The 24,468-nt window shown below is 46.0% G+C and overlaps 1 protein-coding gene across 3 annotated transcripts in view; it reads right to left on the bottom strand.

Annotated features, from left to right (window-relative positions):
• The window catches only part of LOC135516906 (high affinity cAMP-specific and IBMX-insensitive 3',5'-cyclic phosphodiesterase 8B-like), an 83,101-nt gene that overhangs the window by 19,433 nt on the left and 39,200 nt on the right, over positions 1 to 24,468 (bottom strand). For all 3 annotated transcript variants that reach the window (XM_064940973.1, XM_064940975.1, XM_064940974.1), the window contains 2 exons: positions 1,569 to 1,608; positions 1,274 to 1,351 (listed from right to left, as the gene is read on the bottom strand). In XM_064940973.1, the coding sequence (XP_064797045.1) occupies positions 1,274 to 1,351; positions 1,569 to 1,608 (118 nt within the window). The remainder of the gene's footprint in view (positions 1 to 1,273; positions 1,352 to 1,568; positions 1,609 to 24,468) is intronic.

Genomic DNA, 24,468 nt, shown 5'->3' with positions numbered 1-24,468 from the left:
CAGTACTGTGACATACTGCCCTTATAGTACTGTGACATACTGCTCTTTCAGTACTGTGATATACTGCTCTTACAGTACTGTGAAATACTGCTCTTTCAGTACTGTGACATGCTGCTCTTACAGTACTGTGACATACTGCTCTTTCAGTACTGAGACATACTGCTCTTACAGTACTGTGACATACTGCTCTTTCAGTACTGAGACATACTGCTCTTATAGTACTGTGACATACTGCTCTTTCAGTACTGTGATATACTGCTCTTACAGTACTGTGAAATACTGCTCTTTCAGTACTGTGACATGCTGCTCTTACAGTACTGTGACATACTGCTCTTTCAGTACTGAGACATACTGCTCTTACAGTACTGTGACATACTGCTCTTACAGTACTGAGACATACTGCTCTTACAGTACTGTGACATACTTCTCTTACAGTACTGTGACATGCTGCTCTTACAGTACTGTGACATGCTGGTCTTACAGTACTGTGACATGCTGGTCTTACAGTACTGTGACATGCTGGTCTTACAGTAAGATATGTAATTCTAGTTTATATTAAATTAACTTAATAATGTCTAACGGATGTAACTCAACACACCACTGGGGCTGTGGTGGCAAGCTGCCCTGTACAATGATGCAATATGTATGTTCTTTATGAATGGAGAGGAGAAAGAACAGTGGGAAAGGAGGAGTAGAAAAAGAGAAAATAGGGAAGAAATGAGGAGAGAAAATAACAGGGGAAGAGAAAAAACAGAGAAGAAGAAGAATGAAATAGAGAGAGAGAGAGAGAGAGAGAGAGAGAGAGAGAGAGAGAGAGAGAGCAAGAGGTATAGGACAGGAGAAGCACCACTTCAGCCCAGCTGATGAAAATAGCAGCAGCTGCGTCAGAGTGAGGAGGGGGGGCTTAGTGATGTCATCAGAGCCCAACACGGCTCTCTGAGGTCTCTTCTCTGACCCTCCCTCTCTTCTCATCACCCTTTCTCTTTACTTCCTTCCTCTCTCTATCTTCTCCTCTCTCTATATCCTTCTTGTCCCTTCGTTTTTATATTTCTGTCTTCCTCCATCTCCCTTGGGATCCCTCACTCAGTCTTCCCATACCCCCATCTCACACACACACACACGCACGCACGCACGCGCACGCACACACACACACACACACACACACACACACACACACACACACACACACACACACACACACACACACACACACACACACACACACACACACACACACACACACACACACACACACACACTTATACATACTCACCATCACTGCTACGTGAGCTGATTGACCGGGCATCAACAGACTCTTTCCTCCTGTCTCTGTGACGCAGGGAATGGCTTTCTGGGAAAAGAAAACACAGGATGATGGACTATATGACCCAGACAGACAACTCCCTCACTTCTCTTCCGTTGTTTAGTGTTGAACTTTTCAGTTTAAACAAATTGTCTGAAATCCTTATATGAAAAAAGCTCAATGATTTGTCTCCTGAAAGTTACGTCAGTGTCCTTATGATGACACAGTGAAACAACAAAGAGACAGGGAGTGTACTAGAGATTACCTAACTGGGAATGGTCTCCATCTCTGTTGATCTTATGGACCTGAGAGACAAAGAGAAGAAAGGCTTAGTTTGATACGCACCGTATCAAACACAAACAGAGGGCGAGGGAGAGAGAATTAGTAGATCTGGCTGGTGTTTTGAAAGAAAGAGTTGCTCTTGCAGTTTTATTGTGCAATGTTTCGACCTACCGCCTCCCCTACATTGAGAGCATGTAACACAGTGACAATAAGTAGCACAGTGAGAGCATGTAACACAGTGACAATAAGTAGCACAGTGAGAGCATGTTACACAGTGAGAGCATGTAACACAGAGCCAATAAGTAACACAGTGAGAGCATGTTACACAGTGACAATAAGTAACACAGTGAGAGCATGTCACACAGTGAGAGCATGTAACACAGTGACAATAAGTAACACAGTGAGAGCATGTTACACAGTGACAATAAGTAGCACAGTGAGAGCATGTTACACAGTGAGAGCATGTAACACAGTGGCAATAAGTAACATAGTGAGAGCATGTTACACAATGAGAGCATGTTACACAGTAACAATATGTAACACAGTGACAATATGGAACACAGTGACAGCATGTAACACAGTGAGAGCATGTAACACAGTGACAGCATGTAACACAGTGACAGCATGTAACACAGGGAGAGCATGTAACACAGTGACAATATGTAACACAGTGACAATATGGAACACAGTGACAGCATGTAACACAGTGAGAGCATGTAACACAGTGACAGCATGTAACACAGCGAGAGCATGTAACACAGTGAGAGCATGTAACACAATGAGAGCATGTTACACAGTAACAATATGTAACACAGTGACAATATGGAACACAGTGACAGCATGTAACACAGTGAGAGCATGTAACACAGTGACAGCATGTAACACAGTGACAGCATGTAACACAGTGACAGCATGTAACACAGTGACAGCATGTAACACAGCGAGAGCATGTAACACAGTGAGAGCATGTAACACAGTAACAATATGTAACACAGTGACAATATGGAACACAGTGACAGCATGTAACACAGTGAGAGCATGTAACACAGTGACAGCATGTAACACAGTGACAGCATGTAACACAGTGACAATATGGAACACAGTGACAGCATGTAACACAGTGAGAGCATATAACAAAGTGACAGCATGTAACACAGCGAGAGCATGTAACACAATGACAAACAATATGTAACACAGCGAGAGCATGTAACACAGTGAGAGCATGTAACACAGTGAGAGCATGTAACACAATGACAAACAATATGTAACACAGCGAGAGCATGTAACACAATGACAAACAATATGTAACACAGCGAGAGCATGTAACACAGTGACAAACAATATGTAACACGGTGAGAGCATGTAACACAGTGACAAACAATATGTAACACAGTGACAGCATGTAACACAGTGACAAACAATATGGAACACAGTGACAGCATGTAACACAGTGAGAGCATGTAACACAGTGACAGCATGTAACACAGCGAGAGCATGGAACACAATGACAAACAATACGTAACACAGCGAGAGCATGTAACACAGTGACAAACAATATGTAACACAGCGAGAGCATGTAACACAGTGACAAACAATATGTAACACAGTGAGAGCATGTAACACACCGACAAACAATATTTAAAACAGTGAGAACGTGTGACACAGTAACAATACGTAACACAGTGACAGCATGTAACACAGTGACAATATGTAAAACAGTGACAGTATGTAACACAGTGAGAGAATGTAACGCAGTAACAATATGTAACACAGTGAGAGAATGTAACGCAGTAACAATATGTAACACAGTGACAGCATGTAACACAGTGAAAGCATGTAACACAGTGAAAGCATGCAACACAGTAACACACACCATTACTCAGGACTACCTCTGGTCATGACACACACCACACCATTACTCAGGACTACCTCTGGCCATGACACACACCACACCGTTACTCAGGACTACCTCTGGTCATGACACACACCACACCATTACTCAGGACTACCTCTGGCCATGACACACACCATTACTCAGGACTACCTCTGGCCATGACACACACCACACCATTACTCAGGACTACCTCTGGCCATGACACACACCACACCATTACTCAGGACTACCTCTGGCCATGACACACACCACACCATTACTCAGGACTACCTCTGGCCATGACACACACCATTACTCAGGACTACCTCTGGCCATGACACACACCGTTACTCAGGACTACCTCTGGCCATGACACACATCGTTACTCAGGACTACCTCTGGTCATGACACACACCACACCGTTACTCAGGACTACCTCTGGCCATGACACACACCACACCATTACTCAGGACTACCTCTGGTCATGACACACACCACACCGTTACTCAGGACTACCTCTGGCCATGACACACACCACACCATTACTCAGGACTACCTCTGGTCATGACACACACCACACCATTACTCAGGACTACCTCTGGCCATGACACACACCACACCATTACTCAGGACTACCTCTGGCCATGACACACACCACACCATTACTCAGGACTACCTCTGGCCATGACACACACCACACCGTTACTCAGGACTACCTCTGGCCATGAGACACACCACACCATTACTCAGGACTACCTCTGGCCATGACACACACCACACCATTACTCAGGACTACCTCTGGCCATGACACACACCACACCATTACTCAGGACTACCTCTGGTCATGACACACACCACACCATTACTCAGGACTACCTCTGGCCATGAGACACACCACACCATTACTCAGGACTACCTCTGGCCATGACACACACCACACCATTACTCAGGACTACCTCTGGCCATGAGACACACCACACCATTACTCAGGACTACCTCTGGTCATGACATGAGGACTACCTCTGGCCATGAGACACACCACACCATTACTCAGGACTACCTCTGGCCATGACACACACCACACCATTACTCAGGACTACCTCTGGCCATGACACACACCACACCATTACTCAGGACTACCTCTGGTCATGACACACACCGTTACTCAGGACTACCTCTGGTCATGACACACACCACACCGTTACTCAGGACTACCTCTGGCCATGACACACACCACACCGTTACTCAGGACTACCTCTGGCCATGACACACACCACACCGTTACTCAGGACTACCTCTGGCCATGAGACACACCACACCATTACTCAGGACTACCTCTGGCCATGACACACACCACACCATTACTCAGGACTACCTCTGGCCATGACACACACCACACCGTTACTCAGGACTACCTCTGGCCATGACACACACCACACCGTTACTCAGGACTACCTCTGGCCATGAGACACACCACACCATTACTCAGGACTACCTCTGGCCATGACACACACCACACCATTACTCAGGACTACCTCTGGCCATGACACACACCACACCATTACTCAGGACTACCTCTGGTCATGACACACACCGTTACTCAGGACTACCTCTGGTCATGACACACACCACACCATTACTCAGGACTACCTCTGGCCATGACACACACCACACCGTTACTCAGGACTACCTCTGGCCATGACACACACCACACCATTACTCAGGACTACCTCTGGCCATGACACACACCACACCGTTACTCAGGACTACCTCTGGCCATGAGACACACCACACCATTACTCAGGACTACCTCTGGCCATGACACACACCACACCATTACTCAGGACTACCTCTGGCCATGACACACACCACACCATTACTCAGGACTACCTCTGGTCATGACACACACCGTTACTCAGGACTACCTCTGGTCATGACACACACCACACCATTACTCAGGACTACCTCTGGCCATGACACACACCACACCATTACTCAGGACTACCTCTGGTCATGACACACACCACACCGTTACTCAGGACTACCTCTGGCCATGACACACACCACACCATTACTCAGGACTACCTCTGGCCATGACACACACCACACCATTACTCAGGACTACCTCTGGCCATGACACACACCACACCATTACTCAGGACTACCTCTGGTCATGACACACACCACACCATTACTCAGGACTACCTCTGGTCATGACACACACCACACCATTACTCAGGACTACCTCTGGCCATGACACACACCACACCATTACTCAGGACTACCTCTGGTCATGACACACACCACACCATTACTCAGGACTACCTCTGGTCATGACACACACCACACCATTACTCAGGACTACCTCTGGCCATGACACACACCACACCGTTACTCAGGACTACCTCTGGCCATGACACACACCACACCATTACTCAGGACTACCTCTGGTCATGACACACACCACACCATTACTCAGGACTACCTCTGGCCATGACACACACCACACCGTTACTCAGGACTACCTCTGGCCATGACACACACCGTTACTCAGGACTACCTCTGGCCATGAGACACACCACACCATTACTCAGGACTACCTCTGGTCATGACACACAACACACCATTACTCAGGACTACCTCTGGTCATGACACACACCACACCGTTACTCAGGACTACCTCTGGCCATGAGACACACCACACCGTTACTCAAGACTATCTCTGGCCATGACACACACCACACCGTTACTCAGGATTACCCCTGGCCATGACACACACCATTACTCAGGACTACCTCTGGCCATGCCACACACCATTACTCAGGACTACCTCTGGCCATGCCACACACCATTACTCAGGACTACCTCTGGCCATGACACACACCACACTGTTACTCAGGACTACCTCTGGCCATGACACACACCGTTACTCAAGACTATCTCTGGCCATGACACACACCACACCGTTACTCAGGATTACCTCTGGCCATGACACACACCGTTAATCAGGACTACCTCTGGCCATGACACACACCGTTACTCAGGACTACCTCTGGCTATGACACACACCGTTACTCAGGACTACCTCTGGCCATGACACACCGTTACTCAAGACTATCTCTGGCCATGACACACACCACACCGTTACTCAGGATTACCTCTGGCCATGACACACACCGTTAATCAGGACTACCTCTGGCCATGACACACATCACACCGTTACTCAGGATTACCTCTGGCCATGACACACACCGTTAATCAGGATTACCTCTGGCCATGACACACACCGTTAATCAGGACTACCTCTGGCCATGACACACATCACACCGTTACTCAGGATTACCTCTGGCCATGACACACACCGTTAATCAGGATTACCTCTGGCCATGACACACATCACACCGTTACTCAGGATTACCTCTGGCCATGAGACACACCACACCGTTAATCAGGATTACCTCTGGCCATGACACACATCACACCGTTACTCAGGATTACCTCTGGCCATGAGACACACCACACCGTTACTCAGGATTACCTCTGGCCATGACACACACCGTTAATCAGGACTACCTCTGGCCATGACACACACCGTTACTCAGGACTACCTCTGGCCATGACACACACCGTTACTCAGGACTACCTCTGGCTATGACACACACCGTTACTCAGGACTACCTCTGGCCATGACACACACCGTTACTCAGGACTACCTCTGGCTATGACACACACCGTTACTCAGGACTACCTCTGGCCATGACACACACCGTTAATCAGGACTACCTCTGGCCATGACACACACCACACCGTTACTCAGGATTACCTCTGGCCATGACACACACCGTTACTCAGGACTACCTCTGGCCATGCCACACACCATTACTCAGGACTACCTCTGGCCATGACACACACCACACTGTTACTCAGGACTACCTCTGGACATGACACACCGTTACTCAAGACTATCTCTGGCCATGACACACACCACACCGTTACTCAGGATTACCTCTGGCCATGACACACACCGTTAATCAGGACTACCTCTGGCCATGACACACACCATTACTCAGGACTACCTCTGGCCATGACACACACCATTACTCAGGACTACCTCTGGACATGACACACCGTTACTCAAGACTATCTCTGGCCATGACACACACCACACCGTTACTCAGGATTACCTCTGGCCATGACACACACCGTTAATCAGGACTACCTCTGGCCATGACACACACCGTTACTCAGGACTACCTCTGGCTATGACACACACCGTTACTCAGGACTACCTCTGGCCATGACACACACCGTTAATCAGGACTACCTCTGGCCATGACACACACCGTTAATCAGGACTATCTCTGGCCATGACACACACCGTTACTCAGGACTACCTCTGGCTATGACACACACCGTTACTCAGGACTACCTCTGGCCATGACACACACCGTTACTCAGGACTACCTCTGGCTATGACACACACCGTTACTCAGGACTACCTCTGGCTATGACACACACACCGTTACTCAGGACTACCTTTGGCTATGACACCACACCGTTACTCAGGACAACGTTTGGCCATGAGACACACCACACCGTTACTCAGGACTACCTCTGGCCATGACACACACCACACCGTTACTCAGGACTACCTCTGGCCATGAGACACACCACACCATTACTCAGGACTACCTCTGGCCATGACACACACCACACCGTTACTCAGGACTACCTCTGGTCATGACACACACCGTTACTCAGGACTACCTCTGGCCATGAGACACACCACACCGTTACTCAGGACTACCTCTGGCCATGACACACACCACACTGTTACTCAGGACTACCCCTGGCCATGAGACACACCACACCGTTACTCAGGACTACCTCTGGCCATGACACACACCACACCGTAACTCAGGACTACCTCTGGCCATGACACACACCACACCGTAACTCAGGACTACCTCTGGCCATGAGACACACCACACCGTTACTCAGGACTACCTCTGGCCATGACACACACCACACCGTAACTCAGGACTACCTCTGGCCATGACACACACCACACCGTTACTCAGGTCAACCTCTGGCTATGACACACACACCGTTACTCAGGACTACCTCTGGTCATGACACACACCACACCGTTACTCAGGATTACCTCTGGCCATGAGACACACCACACCATTACTCAGGACTACCTCTGGCCATGACACACACCACACCGTTACTCAGGACTACCTCTGGTCATGACACACACCGTTACTCAGGACTACCTCTGGCCATGAGACACACCACACCGTTACTCAGGACTACCTCTGGCCATGACACACACCACACCGTAACTCAGGACTACCTCTGGCCATGACACACACCACACCGTTACTCAGGTCAACCTCTGGCTATGACACACGCACCGTTACTCAGGATTACCTCTGGCTATGACACACACCACACCGTTACTCAGGTCAACCTCTGGCTATGACACACGCACCGTTACTCAGGATTACCTCTGGCCATGACACACACCGTTACTCAGGACTACCTCTGGCTATGACACACACCGTTACTCAGGACTACCTCTGGCTATGACACACACCGTTACTCAGGACTACCTCTGGCCATGACACACACCGTTACTCAGGACTACCTCTGGCTATGACACACACCGTTACTCAGGACTACCTCTGGCTATGACACACACCGTTACTCAGGACTACCTCTGGCTATGACACACACCGTTACTCAGGACTACCTCTGGCTATGACACCACACCGTTACTCAGGACAACGTTTGGCCATGAGACACACCACACCGTTACTCAGGACTACCTCTGGCCATGACACACACCACACCGTTACTCAGGACTACCTCTGGCCATGAGACACACCACACCATTACTCAGGACTACCTCTGGCCATGACACACACCACACCGTTACTCAGGACTACCTCTGGTCATGACACACACCGTTACTCAGGACTACCTCTGGTCATGAGACACACCACACCGTTACTCAGGACTACCTCTGGCCATGACACATACCACACCGTTACTCAGGACTACCTCTGGCCATGACACATACCACACCGTTACTCAGGACTACCTCTGGCCATGACACACACCACACCGTTACTCAGGTCAACCTCTGGCTATGACACACGCACCGTTACTCAGGATTACCTCTGGCTATGAGACACACCGTTACTCAGGATTACCTCTGGCCATGACACACACCACACCGTAACTCAGGACTACCTCTGGCCATGACACACACCGTTACTCAGGTCAACCTCTGGCTATGACACACACACCGTTACTCAGGACTACCTCTGGCTATGAGACACACCGTTACTCAGGATTACCTCTGGCCATGACACACACCGTTACTCAGGACTACCCCTGGCCATGACATACACCGTTACTCAGGACTACCTCTGGCCATGACACACACCACACCGTTACTCAGGATTACCTCTGGCCATGACACACACCGTTACTCAGGACTACCCCTGGCCATGACATACACCATTACTCAGGACTACCTCTGGTCATGACACACACCACACCATTACTCAGGACTACCTCTGGTCATGACACACACCACACCATTACTCAGGACAACCTCTGGTCATGACACACACCACACCATTACTCAGGACTACCTCTGGTCATGACACACACCACACCATTACTCAGGACTACCTCTGGTCATGACACACACCACACCATTACTCAGGACTACCTCTGGTCATGACACACACCACACCATTACTCAGGACTACCTCTGGTCATGACACACACCACACCATTACTCAGGACTACCTCTGGTCATGACACACACCACACCATTACTCAGGACTACCTCTGGTCATGACACACACCACACCATTACTCAGGACTACCTCTGGCCATGACACACACCACACCATTACTCAGGACTACCTCTGGTCATGACACACACCATTACTCAGGACTACCTCTTGCCATGACACACACCACACCATTACTCAGGACTACCTCTGGTCATGACACACACCACACCATTACTCAGGACTACCTCTGGCCATGACACACACCACACCATTACTCAGGACAACCTCTGGTCATGACACACACCACACCATTACTCAGGACTACCTCTGGTCATGACACACACCACACCATTACCCAGGACTACCTCTGGTCATGACACACACCACACCATTACTCAGGACTACCTCTGGCCATGACACACACCACACCATTACTCAGGACTACCTCTGGTCATGACACACACCATTACTCAGGACTACCTCTGGCCATGACACACACCACACCATTACTCAGGACTACCTCTGGTCATGACACACACCACATCATTACTCAGGACTACCTCTGGCCATGACACACACCACACCATTACTCAGGACTACCTCTGGTCATGACACACACCACACCATTACTCAGGACTACCTCTGGTCATGACACACACCACACCATTACTCAGGACTACCTCTGGCCATGACACACACCACACCATTACTCAGGACTACCTCTGGTCATGACACACACCACACCATTACTCAGGACTACCTCTGACCATGACACACACCACACCATTACTCAGGACTACCTCTGGTCATGACACACACCACACCATTACTCAGGACTACCTCTGGCCATGACACACACCACACCATTACTCAGGACTACCTCTGGTCATGACACACACCACACCATTACTCAGGACTACCTCTGGTCATGACACACACCATTACTCAGGACTACCTCTGGCCATGACACACACCACACCATTACTCAGGACTACCTCTGGTCATGACACACACCACACCATTACTCAGGACTACCTCTGGCCATGACACACACCACACCATTACTCAGGACTACCTCTGGTCATGACACACACCACACCATTACTCAGGACTACCTCTGGTCATGACACACACCACACCATTACTCAGGACTACCTCTGGCCATGACACACACCACACCATTACTCAGGACTACCTCTGGTCATGACACACACCACACCATTACTCAGGACTACCTCTGACCATGACACACACCACACCATTACTCAGGACTACCTCTGGTCATGACACACACCACACCATTACTCAGGACTACCTCTGGCCATGACACACACCACACCATTACTCAGGACTACCTCTGGTCATGACACACACCACACCATTACTCAGGACTACCTCTGGTCATGACACACACCACACCATTACTCAGGACTACCTCTGGCCATGACACACACCACACCATTACTCAGGACTACCTCTGGTCATGACACACACCACACCATTACTCAGGACTACCTCTGGCCATGACACACACCACACCATTACTCAGGACTACCTCTGGTCATGACACACACCACACCATTACTCAGGACTACCTCTGGCCATGACACACACCACACCATTACTCAGGACTACCTCTGGTCATGACACACACCATTACTCAGGACTACCTCTGGCCATGACACACACCACACCATTACTCAGGACTACCTCTGGTCATGACACACACCACACCATTACTCAGGACTACCTCTGGCCATGACACACACCACACCATTACTCAGGACTACCTCTGGTCATGACACACACCACACCATTACTCAGGACTACCTCTGGTCATGACACACACCACACCATTACTCAGGACTACCTCTGGCCATGACACACACCACACCATTACTCAGGACTACCTCTGGTCATGACACACACCACACCATTACTCAGGACTACCTCTGACCATGACACACACCACACCATTACTCAGGACTACCTCTGGTCATGACACACACCACACCATTACTCAGGACTACCTCTGGTCATGACACACACCACACCATTACTCAGGACTACCTCTGGCCATGACACACACCACACCATTACTCAGGACTACCTCTGGTCATGACACACACCATTACTCAGGACTACCTCTGGCCATGACACACACCACACCATTACTCAGGACTACCTCTGGTCATGACACACACCACACCATTACTCAGGACTACCTCTGGCCATGACACACACCACACCATTACTCAGGACTACCTCTGGTCATGACACACACCACACCATTACTCAGGACTACCTCTGGTCATGACACACACCACACCATTACTCAGGACTACCTCTGGCCATGACACACACCACACCATTACTCAGGACTACCTCTGGTCATGACACACACCACACCATTACTCAGGACTACCTCTGGCCATGACACACACCACACCATTACTCAGGACTACCTCTGGCCATGAGACACACCACACCATTACTCAGGACTACCTCTGGTCATGACACACACCACACCATTACTCAGGACTACCTCTGGCCATGACACACACCACACCATTACTCAGGACTACCTCTGGTCATGACACACACCACACCATTACTCAGGACTACCTCTGGCCATGACACACACCACACCATTACTCAGGACTACCTCTGGTCATGACACACACCACACCATTACTCAGGACTACCTCTGGTCATGACACACACCACACCATTACTCAGGACTACCTCTGGCCATGACACACACACCGTAACTCTGGACTCAAACATGTGACCTGACATAGGCAAAGTCAGCACTGCCTAAGTTACTCATCGGCTCTATAGTGGGATCATGGCAGTATGTAACTAGCAGGCACTACTAACAGCATTATGCAGACTGTCCATTAGCTACACTGTTGGGTTGCTAGTGGCATCAGCTGTCAACACGTCTGATAGTTTGATATGAGCTTGTCTACAGTGGTGTGCTGGATCAGAGCCAGCAGTGGTCTGATAAGTGCTTCGCCAGCTGGGCGGTCATACACACTCTAATGTCCCTACACTGCTCGTTAAAAAGACAGCAGCAGACTTGTATCTTACAGTTTAGCCTGCTCTCTATCAATCTGCTCCTGTCAGCAGGCACAACAGGAACGATCAGGACACAAGTCAACTCACTCACAACAATCAATCTCTCTCTCTCTTTCTTGTTCCCCATCTCTCTAATAGGATTAAATCAGTGTAAACACTGCTGATGACACAGGAGGTTGCCAGAATTAGCTGGCTTGTACCTTAATAGCCTCTTGGGGCTGTAACACACAACAGATATGAACTAAAACACAGCACATTGCACTTGCTGGAGCTGCAAGGGAAACATTCAGCAATATGGATGATGACCGTGATTGGAGAGAAAGGAAGAGCGGGGAAAGAGAAAGAGAGAGAGAAAGAGAGAGTGAAAAAGAGACAGAGGGCAGAGGAAGAGTGGAAGAGAGAGAGAGAGAGAGAGAGAGAGAGAGAGAGAGAGAGAGAATGGGGAGAGTAGAGAGAGAGAGACAGTACAGTAGAAATAGGTCAGAGTCCTACATGGTGAAGGTCACATGGTGAAGGTCTACTTAGAGATTCTGCTGCTAACTCAACAACTAGATTTAAAATGGAAACTATGGACACTGGCCAAGGGTTGCGGTGGGAAAGACAAGCAACAGGAATGATTCTGTTTAATACTCAAAGCAACCATTCCCAGACAGAAACAGTAGCCTACAACATTGCTATCTTGACAACAGTTGGCCACAAGCATTTTAAATGAGAAAAGGTACTGTAAGGAATGATAGGGGAATGTCATAAATTACACTGCAATGAAGAGGAGAGGGGTGTGCCTCAATCAGCACTTTCCCAAAGTTGACTTTCCGTTAGTCTGCAGTGCTTAGCACCTCACTTAATTTCTACTTCTATTTATTCAAAATGTATTTTAAAACGGTATAAAGTTATACAGATAGCATCAGGAATTCTGTCACACACAGGAACCAGCGACAACGCTGAGATTTCCAAGGCAAGGAGTTAAGAGATCGAACAGAACAGTGATAGCTGGGCTTTGACTCAGATGAAAGGCAGCAGCAGCTAACTAGCTTAGGGTAGTGTCTGTCAGAGTGCAGCTAGTTTGTGCTGTAGGTATTAATAGCCTTGGCGGCGCCTATAGCTTAGCACTAACTTAGCATGAACACTAGCTGTTAGCCTGGAATCGTACTGAGAACCACACACCTGCTCCTAGGCAAGCCAAAACAAACAGGCCACTGTAGACTACAGATGCCAGAAATGCCAAAACAATCTTAGCATGCCAAAGCAACTTAAAGTAGGTCCACAGACAGCAGACAACTTTTTACATGGTACTGTACATACAGAGTAGAGTGGACAATCAATGTTTACCACATAGCATAGTGTTGTCTGTCGCACTGGTACAGAACCCTGGGGGCCAACCCTGCTGAAAAAAAAACAGAATTGACCAGCATAGGCTGGCCATGCTGGTCACCCGCCTTCACTGTGTTTTTGCAGGTTCCTTCACTGTGTTTTTCTGGTTCTTTCACTACGTTTTTGCTGGTGGCAAGCCTTCACTATGTTTTGTACACTGGTGACCAGCATACCAGTATGTGTTTTGGACACTAGTGACCAGCATACCAGCATCAAAGTGCTTTATTATTTAAGACAGTCCATTACATACAGTGAGCACCATAATTCATTGGACAGTGACCATTTTTGTCATACATATCGGATGAAGCGTTTAGAAATGACAGTACCTTTTGTACATGGCCCCCCCCCCATTTTAAGGTACTACAAGTATTTGTTGAATTGGCTTCACAGATGTGTGTTGTTAGGCAGGTGTATTCATTTGTGTCGTTAGTGAATGCAGGAGAGCTGTTGATGAAGAGTATTGATTCTAGACTTTGCTATTGCCTTTGGAGGTTGTTGTTGGGGTGTGACAACATGAGGAAGACAGCAGTGTCGATGCAAATGAAGCTGGCTGTCATAAGGCTCAGAAATGAAAATCAATCAATCGGGAACCTTGCAAAAACCCTGGACATGCCCAAGTCACCAGTTTGGTTCATCATTAACAAGAAAAAAACAACCGGTGAACTCAATTATGTCAAAAGACCCGGTAGACTGAGGAAGACCACTGTAGTGGATGAATGCTCTCTATGGTGAAGAAACCCCCCTGACAACAGTCCAACAGATCAAAAACACTCTCCTGGATGCAGGTGTAGATGTGTCAAAGTCTACCATATGTAGAAGACTACACCAGCAGGACTACAGAGGGTACACTACAAGATGCAAACCACTGATAAGCCTGAAGAATATAAAGGCCAGATTACAGTTGGCTAAAAAGCACCTAAAAGAGCTCCAAGAGTTCTGGAAAAAAGTATTGTGGACAGATGAGACAAAGATTAACATGTACCAGAGTGATGGAAAGAGGAAAGTGTGGTGAAAAAAAAGACATGCCCATGATCCAAAGCATACCGCCTCATCCGTGAAACATGGTGGAGGGGGTGCTATGGTTTGGGCCTGTATGGCTGCCAGTGGAACAGGCTCACTTGTCTTCATCGATGATGTGACTGCAGACAGAAGTAGAACAATGAATTCTGAAGTCTACAGAAATATTTTATCTGCTCAGATAAAACCAAATGCCTCCAAACTCATTGGACGGCACTTCATCATGCAACAAGACAATGACCCTAAACATACTTCTAGAGCAACGAAGGGGTTTTTGATGGCCAAAAAGTGGAAAATCCTTGACTGGCCGAGTCAATCACCGGATCTGAATCCAATTGAACATGCATTTTACATGCCGAAGAGGAGACTGAAGACAATAAGTCCCCGAAACAAGCAGGAACTGAAGATGGCTGCAGTACAGGCCAGGGAAGATACCCAGCGTCTGGTGATGTCGATGCATCGCAGACTTCAAGCAGTCATTGCATGCAAAGGATATGCGACCAAATATTAACAATGACTACTTTATTCTACATTATGTTAAACTGTCCAGTGTTTTTTGATGCCCGAAAATGGGGGGGACTATGTACAAAAGCTTCTATAATTTCTAAACGGTTCATCCGATATGTATGAAAATACCCTCAAATTAAAGCTGACAGTCTGCACTTCACCCTCATTGTCATTGTATCCTTTCAAACTCAAAGTGCTAAATAACAAAAAAATGGTCACTGTCCAATGAATTATGGTGCTCACCGTATATCATAAGCCTTACTTTGAGGGCCCAGTTTTTCCCTAATACAGTGGCTACATCAGGCCTGCAAGTCACATTATGCTGGCTTGTAAAGTGATGTTTAATTCCTATTGGAATCCAGCCAGAGTGGGAATATCCAACAATTTAAAGTTTTATTTACCCACAAAAAGCATTCAGAATGACTGCCAAGGTTAAACTACCTAAATCAGGGGTATAAAAAATACGGCCCGGGGGGGTCCAATCCGGCCCACGGGTGGTTTGAGTAAAAAAATGAAAAATATGCAGTGGGGCAAAAAAGTATTTAGTCAGCCACCAATTGTGCAAGTTGTCCCACTTAAAAAGATGAGAGAGGCCTGTTTCATCATAGGTACACTTCAACTATGACAGACAAAATGATTTTAAAAAATCCAGAAAATCACATTGTAGGATTTTTTATGAATTTATTTGCAAATTATGGTGGAAAATAAGTATTCACCTACAAACAAGCAAGATTTCTGGCTCTCACAGACCCGTAACTTCTTCTTTAAGAGGCTCCTCTGTCCTCCACTCGTTACCTGTATTAATGGCACCTGTTTGAACTTATCAGTATAAAAGACACCTGTCCACCTGTCCACAACCTCAAACAGTCACACTCCAAACTCCACTATGGCCAAGACCAAAGAGCTGTCAAAGGACACCAGAAATAAAATTGTAGACCTGCACCAGGCTGGGAAGACTGAATCTGCAATAGGTAAGCAGCTTGGTTTGAAGAAATCAACTGTGGGAGCAATTATTAGGAAATGGAAGACATACAAGACCACTGATAATCTCCCTCGATCTGGGGCTCAACGCAAGATCTCACCCCGTGGGGTCAAAATGATCACAAGAACGGTGAGCAAAAATCCCAGAACCACACGGGGAGACCTAGTGAATGACCTGCAGAGAGCTGGGACCAAAGTAACAAAGCCTACCATCAGTAACACACTACGCCGCCAGGGACTCAAATCCTGCAGTGCCAGACGTGTCCCTCTGCTTAAGCCAGTACATGTCCAGGCCTGTCTGAAGTTTGCTAGAGAGCATTTGGATGATCCAGAAGAAGATTGGGAGAATGTCATATGGTCAGATGAAACCAAAATAGAACTTTTTGGTAAAAACTCAACTCGTCGTAAGAACACTATACCTACTGAGAAGCATGGGGTGGAAACATCATGCTTTGGGGCTGTTTTTCTGCAAAGGGACCATAACGACTGATCCGTGTAAAGGAAAGAACGAATGGGACCATGTATTGTGAGATTTTGAGTGAAAACCTCCTTCCATCAGCAAGGGCATTGAAGATGAAACGTGGTTAGGTCTTTCAGCATGACAATGACACCAAACACACCGCCTGGGCAACGAAGGAGTGGCTTCATAAGAAGCATTTCAAGGTCCTGGAGTGGCCTAGCCAGTCTCCAGATCTCAACCCCATAGAAAATCTTTGGAGGGAGTTGAAAATCCGTGTTGCCCAGCAACAGCCCCAAAACATCACTGCTCTAGAGGAGATCTGGATGGAGGAATGGGCCAAAATACCAACAACAGTGTGTGAAAACCTTGTGAAGACTTACAGAAATCGTTTGACCTCTGTCATTGCCAACAAAATGTATATAACAAAGTATTGAGATAAACTTTTGTAATTGACCAAATATTATTTTCCACCATAATTTGCAAATAAATTCATTAAAAATCCTACAATGTGATTTTCTGGATTTTTTCTCTCATTTTGTCTGTCATAGTTGAAGTGTACCTATGATGAAAATTACAGGCCTCTCTCGTCTTTTTAAGTGGGAGAACTTGCACAATTGGTGGCTGACTAAATACTTTTTTGCCCCACCGTATATACAGTGTCTTCAGAAAGTATTCACACCCAATGACTTTTTCCCCATTTTGTGTGTTAAAAAATAGATGAAATGTATTTTTTGGCCTACACACCATACCCCATAATGTCATATTTTTAGAAATGTATACAAATTAATAAAACTTGAAAAGCTGAAATGTCTTGGGTCAAGTACAGTATGCAATCCTTTTGTTATGGCAAGCCTGAATAAGTTCAGGAGTAAAAATTTGCTTAACAAGTCACATAATAGATTGTTTGCGTGTATGCATTGATATGTAGGCTACATGTGCCTTTAAAAACAAAGTATGTAGTTCTGTCCTTGAGCTGTTCTTGTCAATTTATGTTCTGCATTATGTCATGTTTCATGTTTTGTGTGGACCCCAGGAAGAGTAGCTGCTGCTTTTGCAACAGCTAATGGGGATCCTAATAAAATACTAAATAACAAAAAATAATAAGTTGCACATACTCACTCTGTTTGCAATAATAGTGTTTTACATGATTTTTTAATGACTACCTCATATCTATGCACCACACATACAATTATCTGTAAGGTCCCTCATTTGAGCAGTGAATTTCAAACACAGATTCAACCACAAAGACCTGGGAGGTTTTCCAATGCCTTGCAAATAAGGGCACCCATTGGTAGATGGAAAGAAAAAAAAGCAGACATTGAATATCCCTTTGAGCATGGTGTAGTTATTAATTACACTTTGGACGGTGTATCAATACACCCAGTCACTACAAAGATACAGGCGTCCTTCCTAACTCAGTTGCCGGAGAGGAAAGTAACTAATTTAAACCGGTTACATAGTTAAATGGCTGTGATAGGAGAAAACTGAGGATGGATCAACAACATTGTCGTTTCTCCACACTACTAAGCTAATTGACAGAGTAAAAAGAAAGGAAACCTGTACAGAATAAAAATATTCCAAACCACTGTTTGCAACAAGGCACTAAAGTAATATTGCAAATAAGTGGCAGGGCAATTAACTTTTTTGTCTTGAATACAAATCAAATCAAAAGTGGTATCTTTGGGGCAAATCCAATACAACACTTTACTGAGTACCACTCTCCATATTTTCAAGCATAGTGGTGGCTGCATCAGGGTATGGGTATGCTTGTAATTGTTAAGGACTGGTGTGTTTTTCAGGATAAAAAAATAAATAGAATGGAGCTAAGCACAGGCAAAATCCTAGAGGAGAACCTGGTTCAGTCTGCTTTCCACCAGACAATGGGAGATTAATTGACCTTTCCTCCAGACAAAAACTTAAAACACAAGGCCAAATCTACATTGGAATTGCTTACCACGAAGAGGTTCCTAAGTGGCCGAGTTACAGTTTTGACTTAAATCTATGATAAGACTTGAAAATTGTTATCTAGCAATGACAGAGCTTGCAGAATGTTGAAAAGATGAATGGGCAAATGTTGCACAATCCAGGTGTGGAAAGCTCTTAGAGACTTACCCAGAAAGACTCACAGCTGTAATCGCTGCCAAAGGTGCTTACACAAAGTATTGATTTATGTAAATGAGATACATCTGTATTTAATATTCAATATATTTTTTATAAATTAATAAAACATGCTTTCACTTTGTCAAAATGGGGTATTGTGTGTAGATGGGTGAGAATATATATATGTTTAACCACTTTGGAAATCATGCTGTAACACAACAAAATTAGGAATAATTGAAGGGTTATGAATACTTTCTGAAGAAACTGTATCACAGGAGGCTGTTGAGGGAAGAACGGCTCATAATAATGGCCAGAACGGTGCAAATGGTTTCCATGTGCTTGATGTATTTGATACCATTCCACTTATTCCGCTCCAGCCATTAGCACGATACTGTTCCCCTCGATTAAGGCCCACCAACCTCCTGTGCACTGTATATATATATATATATATATATTATATATATATATATATATATATATTTATGTGTTATTTCATAGTTTTGATGTCTTCACTATTATTCTACAATGTAGAAAATAGTCAAATAAAGAAAAACCCTTGAATAAATACGTGTGTCCAAACTTTTGACTGGAACTGCATATAAACTCAGCCAAAAAAGAAATGTCCTCTCACTGTCAACTGTGTTTATTTTCAACAAACTTAACATGTGTAAATATTTGTATGAACATAACAAGATTCAACAACTGAGACATGAACTGAACAAGTTCCACTGACGTGACTAACAGAAATGGAATAATGTGTCCCTGAACAAAGGGGGGGTCAAAATCACAAGTAACAGTCAATATCTGGTGTGGCCACCAGTTGCATTAAGTACTGCAGTGCATCTCCTCCTCATGGACTGCACCAGATTTGCCAGTTCTTGCTATGAGATGTTACCCCACTCTTCCACCAAGGCACCTGCAAGTTCCCGGACATTTCTGGGGGGAATGGCCCTAGCCCTCACCCTTCGATCCAACAGTTCCCAAAGGTGCTCAATGGGATTGAGATCCGGGCTCTTCGCTGGCCATGGCAGAACACATTCCTGTCTTGCAGGAAATCACGCACAGGACGAGCAGTATGGCTGGTGGAGTTGTCATGCTGGAGGGTCATGTCAAAATAAGCCTGCAGGAAGGGTACCACATGACAGAGGAGGATGTCTTCCCTGTAACGCACAGCGTTGAGATTGCCTGCAATGACAACAAGCTCAGTCCGATGATGCTGTGACATACCGCCCCCGACCATGAAAGACCCTCCACCTCCAAATCAATCCCGCTCCAGAATACAGGCCTTGGTGTAACGCTCATTCCTTCGACGATAAACGCGAATCCGAACATCACCCCTGGTGAGACAAAACCGTGACTCATCAGTGAAGAGCACTTTTTGCCAGTCCTGTCTGGTCCAGCGACGGTGGGTTTGTGCCCATAGGTGACATTGTTGCCAGTGATGTCTGGTGAGGACCTGCCTTACAACAGGCCTACAAGACCTCAGTCCAGCCTATTGTGGACAGTCTGAGCACTGATGGAGGGATAGTGCGTTCCTGGTGTAACTGGGGCAGTTGTTGTTGCCATCCTGTACTTGTCCCGCAGGTGTGATGTTCGGACGTACGATTCAGTGCAGGTGTTTGTACACGTGGTCTGCCACTGCAAGGAAGATCAGCTGTCCATCCTGTCTCCCTGTAGCACTGTCTTAGGCGTCTCATAGTACGGACATTGCAATTCATCTGCAGTCCTCATGCCTCCTTGCAGCATGCCTAAGGCCCGTTCATGCAGATGAGCAGGGACCCTGGGCATCTTTCTTTTGGTGTTTTTCAGAGTCAGTAGAAATGACCATTCCACATGCGCATGCTCATTGTTTATGGTTCATAAGCATGGGAAACAGTGTTTAAACCCTTTACAACAAAGATCTGTGAAGTTATTTTGATTTTTACAAATTATCTTTGAAAGACAGAGTCCTGAAAAAGGGACGTTTCTGTTTTTGCTGGGTTTATATATATATATATATATATATATATATTCCAACATGATATATATATATATATTGTATATCACAATATTATTGTAAATATTTTTGTAAATATTTGAGTATATCTTTTCATGTGACAACACTGAAGAAATGACACTTTGGTACAATGTAAAGTATTGAGTGTACAGCTTGCATAACAGTGTAAATTTGCTGTCCCCTCAAAATAACTCAACACACAGCCATTAATGTCTAAACCGCCGGCAACAAAAGTGAGTACACCCCTAAGTGAAAATGTGCAAATTGGGCCCAATTTGCCATTTTCCCTCCCCGGTGTCATGTGACTCGTTAGTGTTACAAGGTCTCAGGTGTGAATGGGGAGCAGATGTGTTAAATGTGGTGTCATCGCTCTCACACTCCCTCATACTGACTGGTCACTGGAAGTTCAACATGGCACCTCATGGCAAAGAACTCTCTGAGGATCTGAAAAAAATAATTGTTGCTCTACATAAAGATGGCCTGGGCAATAAGAAGATTGCCAAGACCCTGAAACAGAGCTGCAGCACGGTGGCCAAGACCATACAGCGGTTTAACTGGACAGGTTCCACTCAGAACAGGCCTCGCCATGGTCGACCAAAGAAGTTGAGTGCACATGCTCAGTGTCATATCCAGAGGTTGTCTTTGGGAAATAGATGTATGAGTGCTGCCAGCATTGCTGCAGAGTTTGAAGGGGTGGGGGGGTCAGCCTGTCAGTGCTCAGACCATACGCCGTATACTGCATCAAATTGGTCTACATGGCTGTCATCCCAGAAGGAAGCCTCTTCTAAGGATGATGCACGAGAAAGCCCACAAACAGTTTGCTGAAGACAAGCAGACTAAGGACATGGATTACTGGAACCTGTGGTCTGATGAGACCAAGATAAACGCATTTGGTTCAGATGGTGTCAAGCGTGTGTGGCGGCAACCAGGTGAGGAGTACAAAGACAAGTGTGTCTTGCCTACAGTCAAGCATGGTGGTGGAAGTGTCATGGTCTGGGGCTGCACGAGTGCTGCCGGCACTGGAGAGTTACAGTTCATTGAGGGAACCATGAATGCCAACATGTACTGTGACATACTGAAGCAGAGCATGATCCCCTCCCTTTGGAGACTGGGCAGTATTCCAACATGATAACGACCCCAAACACACCTCCAAGACGACAACTGCCTTGCTAAAGAAGCTGAGGGTAAAGGTGATGGACTGGCAAAGCATGTCTCCAGACCTAAACACTATTGAGCATCTGTGGGGAATCCTCAAACGGAAGGTGGAGGAATGCAAGGTCTCTAACATCCACCAGCTCCGTGATGTCGTCATGGAGGAGTGGAAGAGGACTCCAGCGGCAACCTGTGAAGCTCTGGTGAACTCCATGCCCAAGAGGGTTAAGGCAGTGCTGGAAGATGATGGTGGCTACACAAAATATTGACACTTTGGGCCCAATTTGGACATTTTCACTTAGGGGTGTACTCACTTTTGTTGCCAGCGGTTTAGACATGAATGGCTGTGTGTTGAGTTATTTTGAGAGGACAGCAAATTTACACTGTTATACAAGCTGTACACTCACTATTTTACACTGTAGCGAAGTGTCATTCAGTGTTGTCACATGAAAAGATATACTCAAATATTTACAAAAATGTGAAGGGTGTATTCACTTTTGTGATATACTATATATATATACAAACAAACAAACAAAGTCAATATGGTTACAAGAAATGATAAGGGAATGTGCCCTAGTGGGCTAAACCGGCATCGCGGCTTGGTGGAGAAAATGAGGAGTGGGGGTCAGCTGAGAAGTCACTACAGAGTTGATAATTATAACAATTGAAATGCTAATCCTTTGCACATGAACGCTCACTCATTCGGGAACAATTGCAATCAATATATATATATATTTACGCTCAGTGTGTCGTCTTGATCGCTGTTGAAAAGTTGTTTCTTTTGTAGAATTGTCCGTCTCTCTCTCTCTCGGTCATGGTTATAGTGGATAGTTCAGAGTGACATTCATTCATGTTGTTGTAGAATGGATGTTTCGGTGGTTGTCGTTCTTCGCGCTCAATGATACCTTATTCCTAGCTGCAGACTAGTAATTAATATCAAAGACTTGTTCTTATTCTGTTGGTATCGATATTCTAAACATTTAACCACTTGGTATGGTTAAAAGATTCAGCAATGGTCTGCAACCTTTGTACTCCCGTGATTGAGAGAAACATGGTCTACTTGAGAATTTCTCAGTTGGACTTTATTCGGAATTGCAGAAAAGGGGCTGTCCCAGGATGCCTGACCCTTACTGGCTCATGGGTGGTCCTCTGATTTAGTTAAACTCAAAAGAAAATTGGGAGTTTCCTTCATTAAACAGTCCAAAATCACATTCCACAATTTTACAAACAGTATCATACTCACTCATTCATCTTATACAACAAATTAGATGTAAAACTCATATCTGAGGCTATTATATAAACAGCGTTATGGTAATGTGGCCACACCGTCTCCCATGAGCTTCCCCAAGTTGTAACAAACGGATCAGTCAGTAGCTGGATTCTTCACCGATCTTTTATACCTTCTCCGGAACATGAAATTTGTTCGGACTTCCAGTTCTGTGAGGTGGAAGAAATTCCTTTGTTCTCTATGAAACTTCACTCTCTCTATACTGTGTGGCCATGAGGCAGGGTCTTCTTCTCAGGAAT

This window comes from Oncorhynchus masou, chromosome 28, assembly GCF_036934945.1.
Source record: "Oncorhynchus masou masou isolate Uvic2021 chromosome 28, UVic_Omas_1.1, whole genome shotgun sequence".
NCBI lineage: Eukaryota > Metazoa > Chordata > Actinopteri > Salmoniformes > Salmonidae > Oncorhynchus > Oncorhynchus masou.
Note: the sequence above shows the minus strand (reverse complement) of the source record. Positions and strands in the feature narration are given on the sequence as shown.